At 36.7% G+C, this 20,353-nt stretch overlaps 10 protein-coding genes across 10 annotated transcripts; 5 read left to right on the top strand and 5 right to left on the bottom strand.

Moving 5' to 3' along the window:
- Nucleotides 1-88: 88 nt before the first annotated feature.
- C9374_003793 (uncharacterized protein) lies at nt 89-1,720 on the top strand (the record flags this gene model as incomplete). Its single annotated transcript, XM_044693360.1, has 3 exons — nt 89-104; nt 163-983; nt 1,034-1,720. The coding sequence occupies 3 exons, from the start codon at nt 89-91 to the stop codon at nt 1,718-1,720; spliced, it is 1,524 nt and encodes a 507-aa protein (XP_044555923.1).
- A 182-nt stretch (nt 1,721-1,902) lies between these two features.
- C9374_003792 (uncharacterized protein) lies at nt 1,903-2,930 on the top strand (the record flags this gene model as incomplete). Its single annotated transcript, XM_044693359.1, has 2 exons — nt 1,903-2,392; nt 2,464-2,930. The coding sequence occupies 2 exons, from the start codon at nt 1,903-1,905 to the stop codon at nt 2,928-2,930; spliced, it is 957 nt and encodes a 318-aa protein (XP_044555922.1).
- Nucleotides 2,931-3,119: 189 nt separating this feature from the next.
- C9374_003791 (uncharacterized protein) lies at nt 3,120-5,580 on the bottom strand (the record flags this gene model as incomplete). The annotated part of the gene is made up of 3 exons (XM_044693358.1): nt 3,120-4,525; nt 4,586-5,286; nt 5,351-5,580. The coding sequence occupies 3 exons, from the start codon at nt 5,578-5,580 to the stop codon at nt 3,120-3,122; spliced, it is 2,337 nt and encodes a 778-aa protein (XP_044555921.1).
- Nucleotides 5,581-5,724: 144 nt separating this feature from the next.
- On the top strand, nt 5,725-8,832 carry C9374_003790 (uncharacterized protein; the record flags this gene model as incomplete). Its single annotated transcript, XM_044693357.1, has 1 exon — nt 5,725-8,832. One exon carries the CDS (start codon nt 5,725-5,727, stop codon nt 8,830-8,832), a length of 3,108 nt encoding a protein of 1,035 aa, XP_044555920.1.
- A 38-nt stretch (nt 8,833-8,870) lies between these two features.
- C9374_003789 (uncharacterized protein) lies at nt 8,871-9,233 on the bottom strand (the record flags this gene model as incomplete). The annotated part of the gene is made up of 1 exon (XM_044693355.1): nt 8,871-9,233. The coding sequence occupies one exon, from the start codon at nt 9,231-9,233 to the stop codon at nt 8,871-8,873; it is 363 nt and encodes a 120-aa protein (XP_044555919.1).
- A 107-nt stretch (nt 9,234-9,340) lies between these two features.
- Nucleotides 9,341-10,660, bottom strand: C9374_003788 (uncharacterized protein; the record flags this gene model as incomplete). Its single annotated transcript, XM_044693354.1, has 1 exon — nt 9,341-10,660. One exon carries the CDS (start codon nt 10,658-10,660, stop codon nt 9,341-9,343), a length of 1,320 nt encoding a protein of 439 aa, XP_044555918.1.
- A 338-nt stretch (nt 10,661-10,998) lies between these two features.
- On the bottom strand, nt 10,999-11,796 carry C9374_003787 (uncharacterized protein; the record flags this gene model as incomplete). The annotated part of the gene is made up of 1 exon (XM_044693353.1): nt 10,999-11,796. The coding sequence occupies one exon, from the start codon at nt 11,794-11,796 to the stop codon at nt 10,999-11,001; it is 798 nt and encodes a 265-aa protein (XP_044555917.1).
- A 173-nt stretch (nt 11,797-11,969) lies between these two features.
- On the bottom strand, nt 11,970-13,430 carry C9374_003786 (uncharacterized protein; the record flags this gene model as incomplete). Its single annotated transcript, XM_044693352.1, has 1 exon — nt 11,970-13,430. One exon carries the CDS (start codon nt 13,428-13,430, stop codon nt 11,970-11,972), a length of 1,461 nt encoding a protein of 486 aa, XP_044555916.1.
- A 282-nt stretch (nt 13,431-13,712) lies between these two features.
- Nucleotides 13,713-14,327, top strand: C9374_003785 (uncharacterized protein; the record flags this gene model as incomplete). Its single annotated transcript, XM_044693351.1, has 1 exon — nt 13,713-14,327. The coding sequence occupies one exon, from the start codon at nt 13,713-13,715 to the stop codon at nt 14,325-14,327; it is 615 nt and encodes a 204-aa protein (XP_044555915.1).
- A 316-nt stretch (nt 14,328-14,643) lies between these two features.
- On the top strand, nt 14,644-20,317 carry C9374_003784 (uncharacterized protein; the record flags this gene model as incomplete). The annotated part of the gene is made up of 7 exons (XM_044693350.1): nt 14,644-16,875; nt 16,971-17,205; nt 17,258-17,393; nt 17,441-17,516; nt 17,576-17,692; nt 17,750-18,195; nt 18,244-20,317. The coding sequence occupies 7 exons, from the start codon at nt 14,644-14,646 to the stop codon at nt 20,315-20,317; spliced, it is 5,316 nt and encodes a 1,771-aa protein (XP_044555914.1).
- Between the last annotated feature and the right edge of the window lie 36 nt (nt 20,318-20,353).

Here is a 20,353-nt window from a genome sequence, read left to right as displayed (position 1 = left end):
TATGATATTGGCCAATTTTCAAGCGAAAGCTAACAGGATGCCTTTCCGAGAAAAAAAACCTAAAAGCGGTTTGAGCCTCTTAAAAAAAATGGCCTTGTTGAATGGTAGGTGGTGTCTAGTAGGCAAAATCAAGTTGTTAATGGCTCATTTCATTGAAAAAAGCTGATTGCACCCAAGTGATTTGTAGTTTCTTGTACATGAGAGAATATATTCCTCTTCAATTGGTAAACTCTGTTTTCTATCGTGGAGTAAAACAGCATTGTGCACTACAGAACTCATTTTACATGACCAAACATTTGAAATTTCTCATTGAAACGGCTGGCAAAGATCGTGAGATTTGTTTATCAAAACTACGACAAGGAGTTTTCTATGAAAGGGCAAGCAAACTCTGTATATCCAAACAATTGAAAAATTTGATTACGAGTTTATTTGTCAATGCACAAAATATTTACTTTTCCGATGTAGAATTATCCATGGATTTTATTACACTCATGTTTTGTGATGTCAAAAGGAAAAAAAAACAATCTCAATCAACAACGGATGAAGAATTATCCTTTAAAAATCAAAGTGTATTTGATTTGGTGAACAAGTTAACATTTGTTGGATGTCGATTCAATGCTGGAGTGATGGAATGGATTTCTAAAAAATTCAGGGCATTGGAAAGTCTTTGTGTATCGAATTGTACGTTTGACAATTATCCTTCTCGTACCTCTTTTCCCATTGCAGAGCTGTATTATTTTGTCAATGAAAGAAAATGCTCTTGTTATGACTCTTTGAGATTTATTTGGTTGGACTCACTATTTCTAAACGCTTCTATTTGTATTAATTTATCTAAAGCGTCTGAAACAGAGAAAGTTTATCTCAACCAATTCCTAGACATGTCTGAAAATAGTATCAAACAATATGAAGATTATAGTAATGCTTCACCGAGAGACTTTGAAGATTTGAAAGCCTTTGAAAGCCTCATTCCAGATCACATTAAGGTTATTTCTTACAAACGCTGTACTGGTTTTGAAAAATATTCTAAATTTAGTTATCAGACTGTACCTTCTTTTTCATGTCTGAGAGATTGGAAAAATGTCTCAATATGTTTGGAATATTTCATGAAGCTTATGTAGATTTATGTCAATGTTTTGGGTTGGTGAAGGGTCATGGATTTACTGATGTCATGACATATGAAGAGCCTAAAGTAGCGAATATTGAATATGTATTGAATATGGGACTTCACTTGTTTGATGTTGAAATTCCTCCTCAATTAATGGCTGTTATTATTGTGTTTCATTATGACAATTCAGACATGTTGCATCTATTGAAGAGCTTTGATATTACAAGTCCATTACTTGATATGGACTCATATGACATGAATCACTTGGTGTATTTGACTCAAGTTGCGGGTAATGTTATAGCATTGGCCAAGCATTTCAATGTTCTCACTAATGGATTCAAAGCTTTCTTTACTGAGTTTTTTGTCACTAGAAATTTAGCAATGGCAGACGTGTTTGTGAATTCTTGCTCTTTCTGGTATAACTTTAATCATGGCTCCATTCCACACGGCATTCAAGAAGTGATAGATTTTGTTTGTGAAAGCAAGAAATTAAGTTCTAGTGCTGCGCACACTGTCAATTCTTGGAAGCAAAGAACCACAATACTCAACGCTTCAACATGTGCAGAGGACGAGCAGGATGTAAACCCTGCTCTAAAAAAGAGAAAACAAGAATGAGCAAAACTGAACGTGATGACCCATTGTCGCTCTTTTTTGGTAGGACCTGACATGTTGTACGCATCACGTTCATTACAAAAACCAACATCCAATCGGGTGTGAGGATTCCAAAAATTTTTTTGCCAACACCTCACAAATTGTTGAATGAGAGAGCAGCTCATTCAACAGACAACACAAAAAAAATGGCCAACATTCTCTTTCCTTTCATTGTGTGCATGGTTGCTCTCGCTGAATTGACTCTTGCTCAAAATGTTTATCTCAACACCAATACACAAATCACTCTTAGCTATTCCTCCTATACTGTTACCATTCCTCGAAATGGTCGAGTGGTGGGTACCCTCACCTTGTCTGCTTCCTCTGCGTCATGTACCATTTCCTTTTACACACCACGCTACAAGTATCAGCCCTTCAACTTGAAAAAAGTTAGCTCATCCGACCGAACTTTTGAACTCTCATTGATTCCAGATCCAGCAGACTCGAATCAAGATTTTACCTTTAATACTGGATTGTTTGAATCATGTACATTGAATGTGATCTTTAGAACTCAATCTCAACTACAAATTGGAGATAGACCTTCGTATTATACCACCTTGGCTTATAATTTTCAACAAAGTCTTGATCTTAATAGTCTTGTCAATCCATCGAGAAGACTGGAAGCTCTCATTCCACCAGGTATGTATTTTTAACTAGTCTGTTCTGAATGGAACCTTTGAACTTCTTTAATGACTCTAACCAAAAAAAAGGATATAAGGCCGAAGGTTCCTTCTCAGCTTTGAGTACAACCAAAGACTCTTGTCGAGTGACACTGGTTTCTAAAGAAACTCAATTTGCTCAATTCTCAACTAATCCAACGTATGAATTTAGTTTCAAGCTCGTACCAGATTCAGCCGATTCCTCTCAACAATTTTACATCACCACTGAAACTACATCCTCAGTCTCGACTTGTTATGGTACATTCCTTGTTCAATTACAACCTGTAACCAGCAGTGATGTTCCTTCTCTGAGAGGAGCTGTAACTTCTGGTGGTGTCAATGTTGGAGGTATTGTGGGAGGTATCGTTGGAGGAATTGTGATGTGTATTTGTTTGACAGCCATTGTGATTGGAATTATTGTGTTCTTATGTGGAGGTTGTTGCTGTGCTTTGGGTGCTGCAGGAGCTGCTGCTGGTGCCGGTGTTGGAGTTGCTGCTGCTGCTGCTACCAAGGTATAATTAGGTTACACGATATAGTGGTCATGATCAACTCGTTGTTCTTCTTTATATTTATCTTAAAAACCTTAATCATTATTTTTATAAGATTCAACATTTATTAACATATTTGATTGCACATTTTATTGATGATGATGATTCAACAAGTGGTGGAGATCCATGGTTGATGAATAAAGTATAATTTGTTTGTGGTCAATGATGATACTGAAGAGCATTCAACAAGTTCAACATGGATTGATCTGTTTCAATTTGAAGTGAGAGATATTCAAGCAAGTCTTGTTGTAATTCATGTTCTCTTGGGTTCATCATTGTACTTTGCTTCACATGGTCATGCATTTTAAAAATTACATGATTGACTTCCTTATTGATATTTACACAAACTGCTTTTCTATGCTTCAATACATTTTCGGCAAACGTTGAAGGTATCACAATGATATTTTCTGGAAGATGATCAATGATGGTGGTGAGAACCAAAATCATATTTTCTATTGTGTCACTCAAAACATCACAAATAAGAGTACTCTCTGTGCAAGTTGTTAATTCATAGTTAATCATTGCTTTGTAAAATAAGGGTGAAATATATCCTTTTGAGGAGGAACAGTATTCATAGTCGTTATTGTTTGTTGTTGTCATACAGAGTCGATCCACCCATATTTCACTCAAAATGTTTTTCAATGACTTTTCCACCGAGTCATGTTTCATGATAAATATTAATTGTGTAGTTTGAATGTCTGCAAAGTTGCTCTTGATCGGTTGCTTGAGACCAAATAGCTTGTCTGTTACAGATGGCTGCAAAACTCCCATATATTCAAATAATGGTTCTGAATTGGGTTTTCTCTTAATTAATAGACACTTTACAGAAAAATCGTCGTCTGCATAGTGAAGTGGAGTTTCAATTCGTGTTGTCAAGTGAATACATTTAGAGGAATTAGAAATTTCAGTTTTTTTAAATATTTCAGCTTGCAATGGGCAATGATTCGATATTGGCAATAAAATAACATCCATATCATTTTTCGTAATGAAACAACTTCTTATATCCCAATATTTGGTGTTTAAGGCCTGTGAAGCTGACTTTAAAGTAATATCTGTGTCTGAGAGAGAATGCATTGATTCCACATTTGTTGTATCTTGTACATGATGATCATAGAAAAGATTATTCTCGAGTGATTTGTTGTTTTCAAAAGAAACACTAATACCCTTTCCATAGGATGGATCTTGTGGTTGAATCTCATTATTTTGCTCAGTACTGTTTTGATATTTATCATCACAACGTTTTTGAAAGTCTATCAAAATTTCTTGGGTCACTCTATTTTGATGTCTCAAAAGGTTTTGTTTATCTTGTTTGATATTGTCCAAGTTCTTAATATGGTTGTTCGTGTTTTCGATTTGTGTGGCTAGTGCTCTCATTACTGAGTACAAATGAATCGATCTTTCTGATAATTCATCATGAATTATTCCATTAATTATGGTAGTATTAAGATTAGGAATGAGAGTGTAGTGTAATTTTCCGTAATAATATTCTGTGTGAATACATAATAATTGCATAGTTCCAACATTGAAAAAATCGTGTACTAGAAAGTCATATACTTTTTCAATTTCTAACAAGGTTGAACCAATTGGGTTCAAAGTGTTCACAGTGAATATAAATTTTCACTTACCTCTTACAATAGAGAAATCGACAAGAGAAATTATTTGTAATGATCGATCAGAGGTATGTACGAGAATATATTCTTCATGAACAGGTCTAGCATTCAAATGTAGATAATGTAACTTCACAGGAATAGATGAAAGTTTGAGACATCTAGTGATAGAGTCTGCATTGAAAAATAAAAGCTCCTTTTCCAACGTTCCAAATACTCCTGATTTTTCTGAATTGACATAGGTTAAGCAAGTACATATTGAAGAATAACTAGAAGGTGGTAGTGGATAACTATTGCCCAATGATGCACATATTTCTAATGAACACTCTCCATTGGAAGGGTCTATTGGAATTTTCAACACACTGAATTGATTTTGGTTTGTAGAGAATACAGTGTACCAGAACTTGGTATCCATTCCAGCATATCCTGAAAAAATTATTCTATTCTTGGTTTCATCATTGGATAACTGAAGATACATAACTTCAAATTGAAGAGTAGATGTTAATATATCTGTAATCCAATACAGTTGAGAATCTTGCTTAATGATGAAAGATGGGCCGTCAAATCCAACAAGATCAATAGTGCATGATGAATTCAGAGAAAATTTGGATAATTTCAATTCTAAACATTTAGTCCATTCTTCATTCAATTTCCCACAAACTTTCACAAACAATGTCAATTCTAAAGTCGAGTTTATGATCAATAGAAATATTTGGCGCCTGAGAATGATCCAAAAATGGTTCATTTAAAATTCAATATTTCCAATCAACAAATTGTACATACAATCCTAATGACACATTGGCCAAATCAAAAATTCTAAATGTTTTACAATTTGAAGGGTAAACTTGTTTTAAATTGAAATTTTCAGAAAGAACAAAATCATTCTCTCCATTCCATTCCAGCCATTCCTCTTCAATGAGTCCTATTTCTTGCTTGTCTGATGCAACAATTACTTCATTCCGACGATCATGAAAACAAAAAAGCTTTCCTCTCACAATTTGATGACATCTCATTTTTTTGATTGCAGCCAATCCAGTGGATGATGACCACTAACTTCATTGATGTTTTGTTTAAAGGCTTCGGGTCATCATCCACTGGATTGGCTGCTTAACACTAAAGGATGACATGCAACTGCTTTAAACAATTGAAGAAAAAAAATGCAACGATTCGTTTTTTCCCATCGGCCATCCTTCTTATTGAAGAAGAGCGTGGTTAATGGAAATACCAGCATCAGTTCATTCCGAAATACATGTGGAAGAGTAATACCAACAACTACAACAACAGAGCGTTCTTTTTCTACATCCATTCTTTGCCAGGGAAAGAGTTTTGAAAAATTATTATCATCGATCGAAAAGGACTCGGGAATGAAAAAGTCTTCAAAGAAACATCAACGTAGTACCAAAATTGAAGAATCCAAAACCTCGTCTAAAGGAGAGCTGAAGCAGGCAACATCTAAAAAACAAGACAGCCAATCAGAACCAACAACTCCCGTAGAGATTGAACGAAAAAAACAAACAACACATTACAAACAGCAAGAATTGGAAGCTCCATCAAAAACTGCCAAAAAATCATCTGAGCCAACATTCAAAATTATTGACAAATCACAAAAACGGAATGAAATTAATGATGAATCTCTGACAGCTCCGATAGCAGATTATACAGCATCTAAATTACACAACAAAGAACTTACCTCAAAACTTCAAAAAGTTGTAAATACTGAAGATGACGTAGAGAGCGTTATTGAATGGGGAAAGAAGCATGATCTTAGATTGAACTATGACCAACTGTTAACTCCAACAACATCCAAAACTCAAGAAGAAATAGAAAAGGCCAGACAACGTCTCAAGAAATCATATGAAGAATATGTACAAAACGTATCCATACAAGAAGAGGAAAACAAAATTGAAGATGAACAATCTTTGAAACTCTACAGTGAACAAATTACTAATGATGTACCTAAGGGGTTTGAAGTATTTGACAGTAGTCAATTATCAACAAAACCTCACAAAAAAACTGATATGGAGAAACTAGCAAAACAATTAGCAAGCATGAGAAAGAAAATTTCTCCTGAAGAAGCAATGAAAAGACAACTCGTTGGAAAATCTCAACATTTTACGGAATCTCTTAGAGAAGAAAAGAAACAAACAGATTCACCGACCACATCTGCACCAACAACCACGGTATTAAATTTAACAGACGAGCAGTACAATAATGCCATGAATTCTCTACAAGAATTTACCAATGGTTGGAAAGAAAAAGGATATGACCCTGTCCTTCAAAACAATTTTGGACGAAAGATATTGATTTTGTATCCAACCAGTAAAAAGAAGCAACAAAAAAAGCAACTAAAGGAAGCACAACAAGCATCAAATGATAAGAAACTGCACGACTTGTTAGATGAGGTTTCAATGGATGAAGAACAAACGAATACTTTTGAAAAAACGATGAGTCAAAAACTGGTGGATGTCAAGCAGTACTTTTCACAGTATGGGTATGACATTTCAGATTTAAAATCACTTCTCAAAACTGACTCAAAGAAACAAACTCAAGAGAAAACAAAATCTATGGAACCTACAAGATATTCTGAAGAGATTCAAAGAGAAATTGAAAACCATGTCACAGATGATGGACTTGATTCATCCATACTCTTGGACGAGTATCTTGGTGATGATGATCCCAATCAAGTATTTCAAACTGTGGATCAGAAAAATTTACTCGTGTCTGAATACGAAGAACAAACACAACATTCCATGTTTTCTCCTGATATTCAACCCTATTTGAAAAGAAGTTCAAAAGAAAATGAAGAACGACTTCGACAAGAAATTGCCAATATGAGCATTGGTTCCATTCAATTACCTCGATCATTAGTGGAGGGTGTTACAGAAATCATTTCAGAATATCCTAAAAATCTCATTCAACGAACTGCTGAATTATTAAGTGCTGCTTTCAGAATTAGAACTAGTGGATTTGAAAAAAACGCAAGTTCTTCAACATTTTCCAAACTTGATGAAGAGAAGAAGCTTAACAAGCCCAATCACCAAGACGAACTATTTAAAGAACAATTGGACATTCTCAAAAAATTGAGAAGTTTCCAAAGAACTTCAAAGAAAAAAAAGAGACCTATTGATATTGAAATGATGAAGAAAGAAAGCGAAGCAGAAATGAATCGATCGTATAATCCACAAATTATTTATAAGGAATTAGAAGCTGCTGCCTACATTGCACACAGACTTCCTGCCATCTATGGTACTTCTTATCGAGTCTTCTCAGAATCTGTTATGAGAATGCCAGATTTTGAACCAAAAACTATGTTAGACTTTGGAACAGGTCCAGGTACAACTATTTGGGCTGCCATGGAAGCTTTTGGAAGTCTTAAAGAGGTGATGGCTGTTGAACCTTCAACAGCAATGATGGATGTAGCTACTCGCTTATTTGATTATATGGAAGAAAAACCACAAATTACATGGAGACGTTTCTTGAACGAAAATTCATCGAAACAATACGATCTAGTCGTTGCTTCATTTGTTTTGAATGAACTTGCGAATGCACAAGAAAGAGAACGAATTGTTAAAGCCCTTTGGAAAGCAACATCGGGTTTATTGGTCATTATTGAACCTGGAACACCTGTAGGATTTAATTTTATACGAGAAGCTCGATCCACAGTATTGTCACAAAAGAGTCATGAAAACGACAAGCCCATAATTTTAGCTCCATGTCCGCATGATTCTGTATGTCCAATGAGTGGCACTCCAAAATGGTGTCACTTTGCCCAGAGAATTGACAGAGAAGCTTTCCAAAAACTTACAAAACAAGCAAAAAAACATTATGAAAATGAGAATTATTCGTTTATTGCCATTAAGAGAGAGAGCCTCAAAGGATTTGAGTATAGTGAGCAAGTTGAAAAAGAAGAAGAAGAAGCAATGAGAGCCAAACAAATTGAAGAACAATTGCCCGACAGCGTGGTGACTAAGGAAATATCTCTTAGAAGAGAATTAAGATCTTATTCTCGAGAATTTTCACAACAGTCGTTCCGATGGCCACGCATCATTGACACACCTCTGAAGAGAGGAGGACATGCCATTACATCCATGTGTCTTCCGGAGGGTACTCTTTCAAAGATTGTGATTAGCAAAGCAGATAGTAGAAAGGGTTACAAGTATTTAAGAAAGTGTCTGAAAGGTGACTTGTATCCATACCCACTCCGAGCTCGTAGTTTGAAAAAGAATACTGAACTGGAAAAGTATTTCCAAGAGGATGAACCATAGAAAGAGATTAATTTATTGAGAGAGATACATACTTGTGCCTATCGTTGAGGGCTATCACTATTCGACATGGATGATGGACTTCTACTGGCTCGTTCCTCCGATATTTCGTTCATTTTCTTGAGGAATAAATTGAAACTGGTCAGTTTAGGTAGCAAATTTCTTTTTGTTGAATAATTTTGATCCTCATTCTCAGAATTCTGATGAGAAGGATATAAGCAAACTACTTGCTTTGGAGTTTGAATCAACACTTGTTGGTGTTGTTTTGTTTGATGCGCAACGGAAGACTGCTCGGGATCAACTTGAGGTTTCTCTTTTGCGATTTTCGGTTTTAACAATTGCTTTGTCGCTTCCTTAATTGCTTCTTCATCTCGCATCACCTGTTCAACGGCAAATCGTGACATTTTTTGAATGGGTCTTAAGTTCAAATATTTTCAATATCTCGTGTGATAGAGAAATATTGTAAGGAGCAAAACACAAGAAGTTGATGAAATCACACTTTATTGGACATTTACTTCTTTGCAGAAATTTCCTTCTTCTCAACCTTCTTGATGATACCGACAGCAACAGTTTGTCTCATGTCTCTGACAGCGAATCTTCCCAAAGGTGGATAATCAGTGTAAGCTTCAACACACATTGGCTTGGTTGGAACACACTTAACCATAGCAGATTCACCTCTCTTAATCTTTTCTGGGTTCTCTTCAACAGTTTGGTTAGTTCTCTTATCAATCAAAGCCATCAACTTTTCGAATTTACAAGCAATGTGAGAAGTGTGACAATCCAAAACTGGAGTATATCCGTTTCTAATTTCACCAGGGTGGTTCATAATGATAACTTGAGCTTCGAATGAGGCTGTTTCCTTAGCTGGGTCGTTCTTAGAGTCAGAAGCAACATAACCTCTCTTGATATCAGTTGTGGACAACCCCTTAACGTTGAAACCAACATTGTCACCTGGCTTAGCTTCTGGGACAGATTGGTGGTGCATTTCAACAGACTTGACTTCAGAATCTGCAGCTTGACCTGGAGCAAAGTGAACAACCATTCCTGGTCTCAAGACACCAGTTTCAACTCTACCGACTGGGACAGTACCAATACCACCAATCTTGTAAACGTCTTGGAGTGGCAATCTGAGTGGCTTATCAACAGGTCTGACTGGTGGCTTCAAGTCATCCAAAGTGTCCAACAAACACTTTCCCTTGTACCATGGCATCTTGTCAGACTTTTCAATCATGTTATCACCAGTCCAACCAGAGATTGGGACGAATGGAATATCATCAACCTTGTAACCCAACTTCTTCAAGTAGTCAGCAACTTCCTTCTTGATTTCATCGTATCTGGCTTGATTGTAATTGACAGTCTTATCATCAAACTTGTTCATACAGACGATCAATTGTTGGATACCCAAAGTCTTGGCCAACAAGGCATGTTCTCTGGTTTGACCATCCTTGGAGATACCAGCTTCGAAACCACCAGTTGTAGAGTCAATGACCAAGATGGCAACATCAGCTTGAGAAGTACCAGTAATCATGTTCTTGATGAAATCTCTGTGTCCTGGAGCATCAATAATGGTAAAGACAAAGTTCTTGGATTCGAATTTCCACAAGGCAATATCAATGGTAATACCTCTTTCTCTTTCAGCCTTCAACTTGTCCAAAACCCAAGCATACTTGAAGGAACCCTTACCCATTTCTTGGGCCTCCTTTTCGAACTTTTCAATGGTTCTCTTATCGATACCACCGCACTTGTAGATCAAATGTCCAGTGGTGGTGGACTTGCCAGAATCGACGTGACCAATGACGACAACGTTAATATGTTCCTTCTCTTTACCCATCTTGATCTATCGAGTATGGAGTGGAGGGCATGAGCAATGAACTAAGCCTAAGCAGGCCATGCTGAAACTTACTGTTGTTGAGTGTGTGTTTTTTTTCGACAAAATTTTTGCCTCAATACAGCAGCCTCAATTACTTATGCGGTTGTTCGTTGCGTTGACTACGGATTGTAAACAGCGCCAACAAGCGACCAATGGCAACCCATTGCAGGGGGTTGATTGAAGTTTACAAAATGAATCATGCCGAAAGTCGGGCTCTAGTCCTTCCAACTACTGTCTAGAGCCGATAGTCCCAACCGTACCACCGAGTCAAACATCGCGCAATAACAGTTATAACTTGTTTATTCATTGTAAATAATGCTGCTTAATGATGGATCTATTTGTTCTTGCTGTTCAATGAGACCAGGAAACCAAAATTCATCTCCTTCACCTTTTGTGGATTGGGAGTCAATCCAAGCAAAGCCTTCTTTGAGAAGTGGTCTTAATGCGTTTTCTACTCGTTCTCTCGACCAACATAATTCCCTTTCGAGCTCAGGTATTGTCATTCCTTCAAGGCCCTTTCTAGAAAGTGCACATGATAGAATTGCAGTTTGATCGGCATTCATCTCACATGGCACGGATTGAACAAAGTATCTTCCTCCACCAAGCATGACTAGCTGAAATCCATTCCCAAGAACTTTTAGGTGTTTGATTGATCGTTTCACATCCTCTGCTGTTATATCATAATCTTTTTGTGAATATTTGTTTCTTGTTTTTTTAACCCGTTCCGTCAATTCAGTCAATTCAATCAGTCCACCGTTTTGATTTCTAGTTTTCAAACAAATTTCAATAATTTGTATTCCCAACTCATAATAAAAATCACCCACTCCTAACAACTCAGCCCAAAAACCCTTGTTCGATGCAAGAGGGTCAACACCAATTTTTGAGCACATTTGTTGAAATTGATGACGAAATTCTGCATTCTTGTTAATATCTTTTTTGTGTTTAATTGCAAATTCCTCTAAACTTTGTCGGAATATATCCAAGCGCTCCTTCATTTGAGACATTTGCATATTATTTACATCCTCTCCTTTTTCTTTGAATTTTTGTTGTCTCAATTTATCATTCTGGAGAGCTCCGATTCCTATTCCTCTTCTCATTTGATGATGGTGGTTGGTGACGGTATTTTTATTTGGTTGGTGACTCTACGACCTTTGGTCACAACCGACTTCCGCTTTGAGTTGTTGATTCAATTGAAAAGTGAATATTAATTTAATAGAGTGACATTCCTTGATTCAATACAAATGCCCTTGATGTTGTCCAATGGTTCTTCTTACTTGTTTCTGAGTGAAATTTTGTATAATAATTCTAATAGAACTGATCTCACAGGCGACGGAGAGAATTTCATAACAGCATCGTAGGCCATCCTCGTATGTGTGTCAGCTAAATCTTTTGTGGACTGAACAGCATTGCTCTTGACCACAAGCTCCATGGCTTTTTCAATATCACCTTCTCCAGAGAATTTTCTTTCAATGATTGGAGCCATTTCCTCAGGGAATGCTTTGGTTGCAAATAAAATAGGGCAAGTAGTTAAACCTAATTTCATGTCTGCTCCTTGAGAAGGTTTTCCTAGAGTAGATTGTGACTGTGTAAAATCAAGGCTATCATCTGTTAATTGATATGCAATACCAACATGTTTACCAAATGTATAAGCTGCCTCAATAAAGTCATGATTTGTTGTTCCGCTCAAAACTGCTGATGCTTTACAGCTATTTGCAATTAATGAAGAAGTTTTAAAGAAGATTGTTTTCATGTAATAATCAAAGTCTCTCTTTCCCTTTCCAGCCATTTGTAAAACTTCGCCATAAGCCAAATGTTCAATGACAGTTGATATTAAATCTATTGCTTCGATATTTCCAATTCTTGCTAAATTAATTGAAGCTCTAGCAAGCAAAAAATCTCCAGCTAACACTGCAACCTTGTTCCCAATGAACTTGTTAAGTGCTGGAATTCCTCTTCTTGTATCTGCGTCGTCGACAATGTCATCATGAATTAAACTTGCAACGTGAATTAGTTCTGTTGTTTCAGCTAATTTCCTTTGCTTTTTCATAATAATTTCCAAATCTTTAACGTCCATGTGCTGCTCTTCATTGACAGCTCTACCAGTCATGAGAACAAGCATGGGTCTAAAAAGTTTTCCAGGTGTATTGAAAAAGTATTTTGCAGCAGCATCAAGAACTGGGTGGTCCGATTTCACACTGTCCAAAATTTCTTCTCCAATCAGTTTCAAATCGCCTTCAACTTGACGTGATATTGTTTGAGATGTTCTGTTTGGATCAGATTTGACAGCAAGCTCTCTGTCTTTTAAAATTGTTTCTTGTATGAGATGGGCAAGTGAGCCTTTTGAAACGCTTTCATCAATAATCATATCTGTTGTTGTTATGATTGAATCAATGTTTTCGGTTGAGACGAGTTTTGGGATTTTGATGTTCGTAAGGGAAGGAATTACTTTGGATGTTAAACTTGAAAGAATTCCATAGTTTCTATTGTGAGAGTGTTGGTTATGATGATGAATTCCGTTGTTGTTTGATGAAGAAGAGGGTGGATGAGAATTTAAACCATCAGAGTGGAGGCTTGTTGGAAATAATTTTCGTGAATAGGAACGGGTTGTAGACACCATATAAAGAGCCTTTTGGCTGGTATATAATGATTCTCCTACAACATTACTATGGGTTCTTTTTGAACTTGCTTTCAAGAGATGCAATATACTTTTCTTGGCACTGTGATGACTCATGATGAAAGATGGATTTATTTCCTATGAGAAGGTGAAATTGCGAATTGGCTAAACAACAGCAAGAAGAATCAAAACTCCTTCTCTATCTCAACTGTACCGTTTTGAATTTTTTCTTTCAACAATAAATCACCGAGCAGCGGAGGGAGAATTTTGATTGAAGCAAAGGGTTCATCTCTAAAAATTGATTGTTGTGAGGAAACAAGTCAATTTGATGAAGTATTGATGATGCCATCTCGAAAATATGGAGTCGTTCATTAAGATTGCCAAACAATGCACAAAAAAATGGAGCCTTCTTCCTCTTCTTCCTCTACTGATATGAATAATAGCAATGCGGAACAATCACAACTCAAATCGGCAAAGCACAACGACAACTTTTCAGAATATCAGTATTATTATTTCTGTCAATCGGTTGACGCAATTTTCGGGAGATGGGCAGCCTTGATACTAGCAAAGCAGCATCATGCTTCAGGGGATGATACGGAAGTTTTATTAGATGAATTTAGAGACAATGTCAAAGAATGGATTTCAAATGATGGAGACCAATTGGAATTAGATGAAATTGTACAGTACATGAATGACGTTCTATCGGAGGATTTGGGAATTGACGTACTTGATGGATCAATTCCGTCTGTTGCCAAACATTTGCTTTTAGTTTTTCAACAAGTGACTCAAAACAATTTTGAGCAAGTAACCAAATTACTAACCGAGAAAAAGGAGGAACCTGTTGTAATTCCGAGTGAATCAGAATTTGTACAATCCAAACAACAGCAAGCCGTTGTGCAACAAAATATTCAAAATGATATGGAAGACAGCAGCTGCAACGAGAAAAAGGAAATTGAAGTGGACGAAGATGGCTTTCAAATGGTGAAGAAGAAATCATCTACTCGCAGGAAGTAAACCTTTTCTAATACTATTTGTGTGTCAACAATTAAGTTTGACCGATTTCTACCTTAGCACACGTTTGTGACACGTCATGGTTGCGAAGGGTGGGCGAATAAAAGCTGAAGATAAAAAATAATAATTGGCAAACACTCTAAAAAATTCTCGTCATCAAAACAATAACTCACCAACTGTGTGTGGTTCGAGCCGTCCTGTCCGATTTATAACTCACGATTCATCATCATTGAATTCTTTGGTGTTTTCAAAATTTTGGAACTTTTCTCATCATTCCTCAGACAAATTAACTCAACAGAATATTTAAAATACAAAAATCATGGATTTTACTCAAAGTGAAAACTCGAACGGTATTCGTCATTCGTGGAACATTCTTCCTGCCAACAGGCTCGATCAATCTCGTTGTATTGTTCCTGTTGGATCTTTGTATACTCCATTGAAGGAAATACCCAATCTTGTTACGCTCCCCTACGAACCCGTTGTTTGTAAAACTTGTAGAGGCATTCTCAACCCATTCGCTAAAGTAGACTACAGAACTAAATCATGGGTGTGTCCGTTGTGTATGGATATGAACATGTTTCCGCAAGCTTATAGCGGTATTACTGAGACTCAACCCCCAGCTGAACTCCATACTGCTTTTACCACTATTGAATACAAACTCGTTCATAAGCCTCCAGCACCTGCTCCAGTATTTTTGTTATTGGTCGATACTTGCCTTCCCGAAGATGAGATGAGATTCTTGAAAGACTCAATTTTACAAAGTCTCAATATCATTCCAGATAACTCACTGGTTGGTTTAATTACATATGGTGCAACTGTTCAAGTTTTTGAATTAGGATTTAAGGAATGCAGCAAGGCTTATGTTTTTAGAGGAGACAAAGAGACACCATTCGAACAAGTTCAGGATCAATTGGGTTTGAAATTGGTAGGAGTCCAACAATTTGGACAAAATAGATTGCCCAATCAACAAATGCCTTCCAATGCAACATCAAAGTTCTTGTGCCCAATTTCTGAATGTCCACAATTGATGGATATTATTGAAGAGCTTCAACCAGATCCATGGCCTGTAAAGAGTGGACGACGTCCTCGTCGTTGTACAGGTGTGGCTCTTTCTGTGGCTACATCATTACTCGAGTCCACATTCAAGGGTTATGGTGCGAGAATTATTAATTTCATAGGAGGTCCATGTACATTTGGTGACGGCCAGGTTGTTGGATTGGATCTAATTGAACAAATTAGATTACACAATGATTTGAGAAATGGAAAGGCCCCTCACTTCAAAAAAGCTACCGAGTTTTACAAGAAAATTGCTCAACGATTGGTTCAAAACGGTCACGTTTTAGACATTTTTGCTGCCAATCTTGACCAAGTTGGAGTTTTGGAAATGAAGGCATGTTGTGAAAATGCAGGAGGAGTTATGGTTTTAACTGACACATTCGACAATCCAATATTTAAGGAATCATATATGAGATACTTTGAAACTGATGCCAATGATCAGCTCAAGATGGCTCTCAATGCTACTATAGAATTACAATGTTCTAATGAGGTAAAAATTTGTGGTGTTATTGGCCCGGTAACATCCATGAATAGAAAAGGAAACAACGTAACAGAAAATATCATTGGTGAAGGAAATACCAATGCATGGAAGATCAATGCCATTCATCCAAATACTACTCTTGCTTTTTATTTCGACGTTGTTAACCAACAAAATCCAGCTAGCATGAATACTCCAGCTATTAGATGTTTCCAATATATCACTGCATATCAACATCCTTCAGGTGAATATAGATTAAGAGTTACAACTCAAGCTTTGGGATGCGCTCAACCAAATAGATTTGATGAGATTGCTCAAGGGTTTGACCAAGAGGCAGCAACTGCTTTGGTTGCCAGATTATCTGTGTTTAAGGCAGAGTCAGAGTATTTGTTTGACGTATTGAGATGGTTGGACAGATCTCTTATCAAATTGGTATCAAAATTTGGATCTTATCAACCAAACGATCCAAATTCTTTGATTCTTTCTCCACAATTTTCAATTTTCCCTCAATTCCTTTACCATTTGAGAAGAAGTCAATTTTTAAGAGTTTTCAACAGCAGTCCAGATGAAACTGCTTGGTTTAGATTAATTTTGAATAGAGAAACAACCACCAACTCTATCACAATGATTCAACCTACTTTGTACTCTTACTCATTTACTGAGCCTCCTCACCCTGTTGAATTGGACTCTAACTCTGTTAAACCAGATGTCATCCTTCTTTTAGATACATTCTTTGCTGTATTAATTCACTATGGAGAGACCATTGCTTCATGGAGAGAGGCTGGTTATCATACTCAACCAAAATATGAAAACTTTGCCAAGTTGTTAGAACTACCAAAGGAAGATGCCAAGCTTATTATCAAAGATCGTTTTCCATATCCAAGATATATCGAGTGCGATCAAGGATCAAGTCAAGCTAGATTCCTTATTGCTAAAATCAATCCTTCTACAACTCACAAGGATCAAGCCTATGGACAAAATAGCACTGTTGTATTAACAGATGATGCTGCCATGCAGGTGTTTATGGATGGATTGAGGAAGTTGGCTGTCCAATCACAATAAGTCACACGCATATCAATACACGTCTTTGAAACCTCATCTACAATTGTTAGGCTAAATTTATTCTTCATCAGCAACAAAAAATCTCTACAGGCGTTATAATTGTGATGGCATGTGTCGGAACAACATCTGCATCTACAAACATCAGAGTTTGTGTGAGATGTAGACCATTCATTGCTAATGAATTGAAAGACAACTCCTGCCCAAAGACTCTTCCATTTAATATTGAGGCAAAATCTATCGAAATTCCGAATATTGATCCAACTCAAACCAAAGTTTTCCCCTTTGGTAGGTTATAAAACGCTTGCTCAATTTCTCATTAGTATCAATCATGAATAAGATTTTGTTTTTGATGAGAAATCCGAAAACAACGATCTTTACAGAGAAATGATTTCCGACATGATTCCGTCTGTTGTAAATGGAGTAAACGTTACCACCTTTGCCTACGGTCAAACATCATCAGGAAAGACCTATACGTAAGTAAAAAATCGATTTCAATTCTAGTGAGCTAATTCCAAACCAGCATGAGGGGAGGAGAAGAAAATCCAGGTTTAATTAGGCTAGCGATTAGAGAGATTTTCAACCAAATTAAAAATTCAGTAGGTAATTTTGTAATGGTCACTAGTTCTTGATTTACTCATGGTACTTTCGACGAAAGGAATGCGAAAACAGAACATTCCTTATTAGAGTATCTTACTTGGAAATTTACAACGAAAAGGTGAGAGATCTTCTCTCTCCCGAACAAAGATTTATCAACATTTTTGTTGACAAAAACGTAAGTCACAAGCAATTTGATGAGTTATGTCATGATCATTTCCGAAATGGGCTATAGAAAAACTTATCATTTGATCATCTTACTGAAGAAATTGTTAGAAGTGAAAACGAAGCAATGGATGTTCTTGCACGAGGCTCATCTCATGTAATCATAGCAAAAACGGTTGCGAACGATGCGTCATCCAGATCTCACACAATTTTTAGAATGATAGTGGAAAGAAAAGATGAAATCGCTTTGGATAATTCAACTACTGCCCAAACAAAAAAGCTCAACCCCAAGCAGATTTTGAGAATTGGAACTTTAACTCTTGTTGATTTGGCAGGATCAGAAAATGCCAGCCTTCAAGTTGATGACAACAGAAAACGTGAGGGTCAGAACATTAATCTTAGTCTGCTGCATTTAAAGGAAATAATATCAAAACTTGCGAATGGAGAAAAAGTATCTTCCTTTCGTAATTCAAAGCTCACTCGTATTTTAGGAGATAGTTTATCTGGAAATGCAAGGTATGTTCATGACGTCAGTCCAGCATATTTTTCTTTACTTTTTGAAAGAGTTGCAGTAATTTGCTGCATATCACCAGAGGAAGCCAAATTCAGAGAAACCAAAAGGACGCTTGAATTTGGATCGAATGCCAGACGAATAGTGATAAAACCTACGGTAAATAGCGAATGTGACAATGCTCTCATTATGAAATATCAAACCGAGCTGGAATCGCTGCAAAATGAGCTCGCATTGTTGAGAGAGAAATTAAAGAACCAAAAAGATGACGTTGACAAGGAAGAAACTGAAGAAGAGGTTAAGAATTTAGAGAACGTTGTGAAAGAATTAACAGACTCAATGATTACAAACAAATCCCTTCTCATTAAATTGGAGGATGTGGAGAAAGAAAAACGTGATAGAGATGCCAAAATAATTGAGATCGAAAAAGAAAAACAAAGGCTGGAGCTCATGTTAAAATTAGAAGAAGAAAAACAGAGGATTCAAGAGGAAGAATCAAGAAACAAAGATCAAGTACTGCTTCAGCTTCAACAAGAAACGTTGGCTATGAATATTAGGCTCGAAGAAATATCTTTATCTAAAAAAGAATGGGAGTCCCAATCGCAACGAAAGGAAATACAAATCAAAGAGCTCATGGATTATAATAGAATTATTGAAGAAAAGATGATCAACGAAGAAAACTCGAGAAAAAAAGCAGAACATTTGGTTCAAGATCAAATTGCTCAAATAGAGCTGTTTAAGCAAAAGAATGAATTGATAGCTAATGAATATGCTAAAGAAAAGAAAGCAAAAGAAGAGGCCTGTAACTTGGTTCAAGAAAAGCTCCATGAGATGCAGAACATCCAACATTTACTGCGAGAAAGTGAGAACGAAAAAGCCAATTATGAATCACAGTTAAAAATTCTTAATGACAACATGTCAACCATGTACAGTATGTGGAAGGAAGACTTTGAAAATGAGATGCGCTTGAAGGACAAAGAAAAAAGTCAATTGGACGAACAAATAGCTCGCTTAACCCGCATCTTTGATGAAAAAGAGTTAGAAATTCGTGAACTGCAGGAACAGCTCAAAACTTCTCAATTATTGCAACAAAATATTTTAAGTTTTGAAAGAGAAGCACAACTTTACAAGAAACTACTTCAAGAGAGTGAAAATGAAAAAGAGATGATAAAGAAAAAATCACTCGAATCATTTAAAGAGAACTTGGAGCTGAAGAAGATGGTTTCTTCTCTCGAAAAAGAGTTGCAGATGCTTAAGGGTAGAAGAAATGATTTGTATCAACCTCAACAATCGAATTCTTCAGAATCAGCACACTTTGGAAGATCAAGACCTACTTCACCTGTTGTGGCTCATAATTTTCCCTCCTCTGTTCAAGGCGACCAGTCGTGCGGTACCATTGAGCCACCATCATCTCTTTCTAATAAGCAATACGAAGGTGACATGGTATTCAATCTCTATGGCTACAATACCACACCATCACAGAATTACCAACCAAATCCATACAACCAGGCATATCAACAACCTGCTGCTGGCAACTCTCAGAATAATCCCTTCAATCATTCCATTCACGGAATGAGAGATGATAGCTACCAACCCATTCATCACAATCCTTATGAATCTCATCAATTTTATCCTCCAACAAATCCAAGCTATGGAAGTAACAGTTCCAACCAACTTTCATTTACCAGCAATGGCGAAAATCAAACCTACAGCATATACAACGGACCAAACGTTTCGGCTAACTCTAGAAGGCCTTCTCCGCTCACCAACAGGTCTGCTCTTTCTATGCCTCAACAAGACTTACCAAGTACGAATGCCATATCAGGAAGGGCTAGACCCAAATTGTTTCATCAACAAAGCCACCAATCTCAACCCCAGACCCAAGCTAAGGTCATAATGGCTTCAAGTCCTCAAACAAGTAATCAACCAATAAGAAACCCTTCACCCAGCCGGATTATCAGAATAACAGGAGAAAGAGCTTCTCCTAAAGAAACAGCTGCCTCCGAAGAAAGTTCGTCATTCGTAGAGCCAGAACAGGAAAAGGTGAAATTGAAAAAAAGAAGATCTTCATTGAGCAATCTGTTCGGTTTGTTTAAAAGCGAGGACAAAGCTAACTTGTTAAAGTAGACTATTGGTAAATAAATTGTAAGCATCTTTCAACAA

This window comes from Naegleria lovaniensis, assembly GCF_003324165.1.
Source record: "Naegleria lovaniensis strain ATCC 30569 chromosome Unknown tig001, whole genome shotgun sequence".
In the NCBI taxonomy this organism is placed as follows: Eukaryota; Heterolobosea; class Eutetramitea; order Acrasida; family Naegleriidae; genus Naegleria; species Naegleria lovaniensis.
Note: the sequence above shows the minus strand (reverse complement) of the source record. Positions and strands in the feature narration are given on the sequence as shown.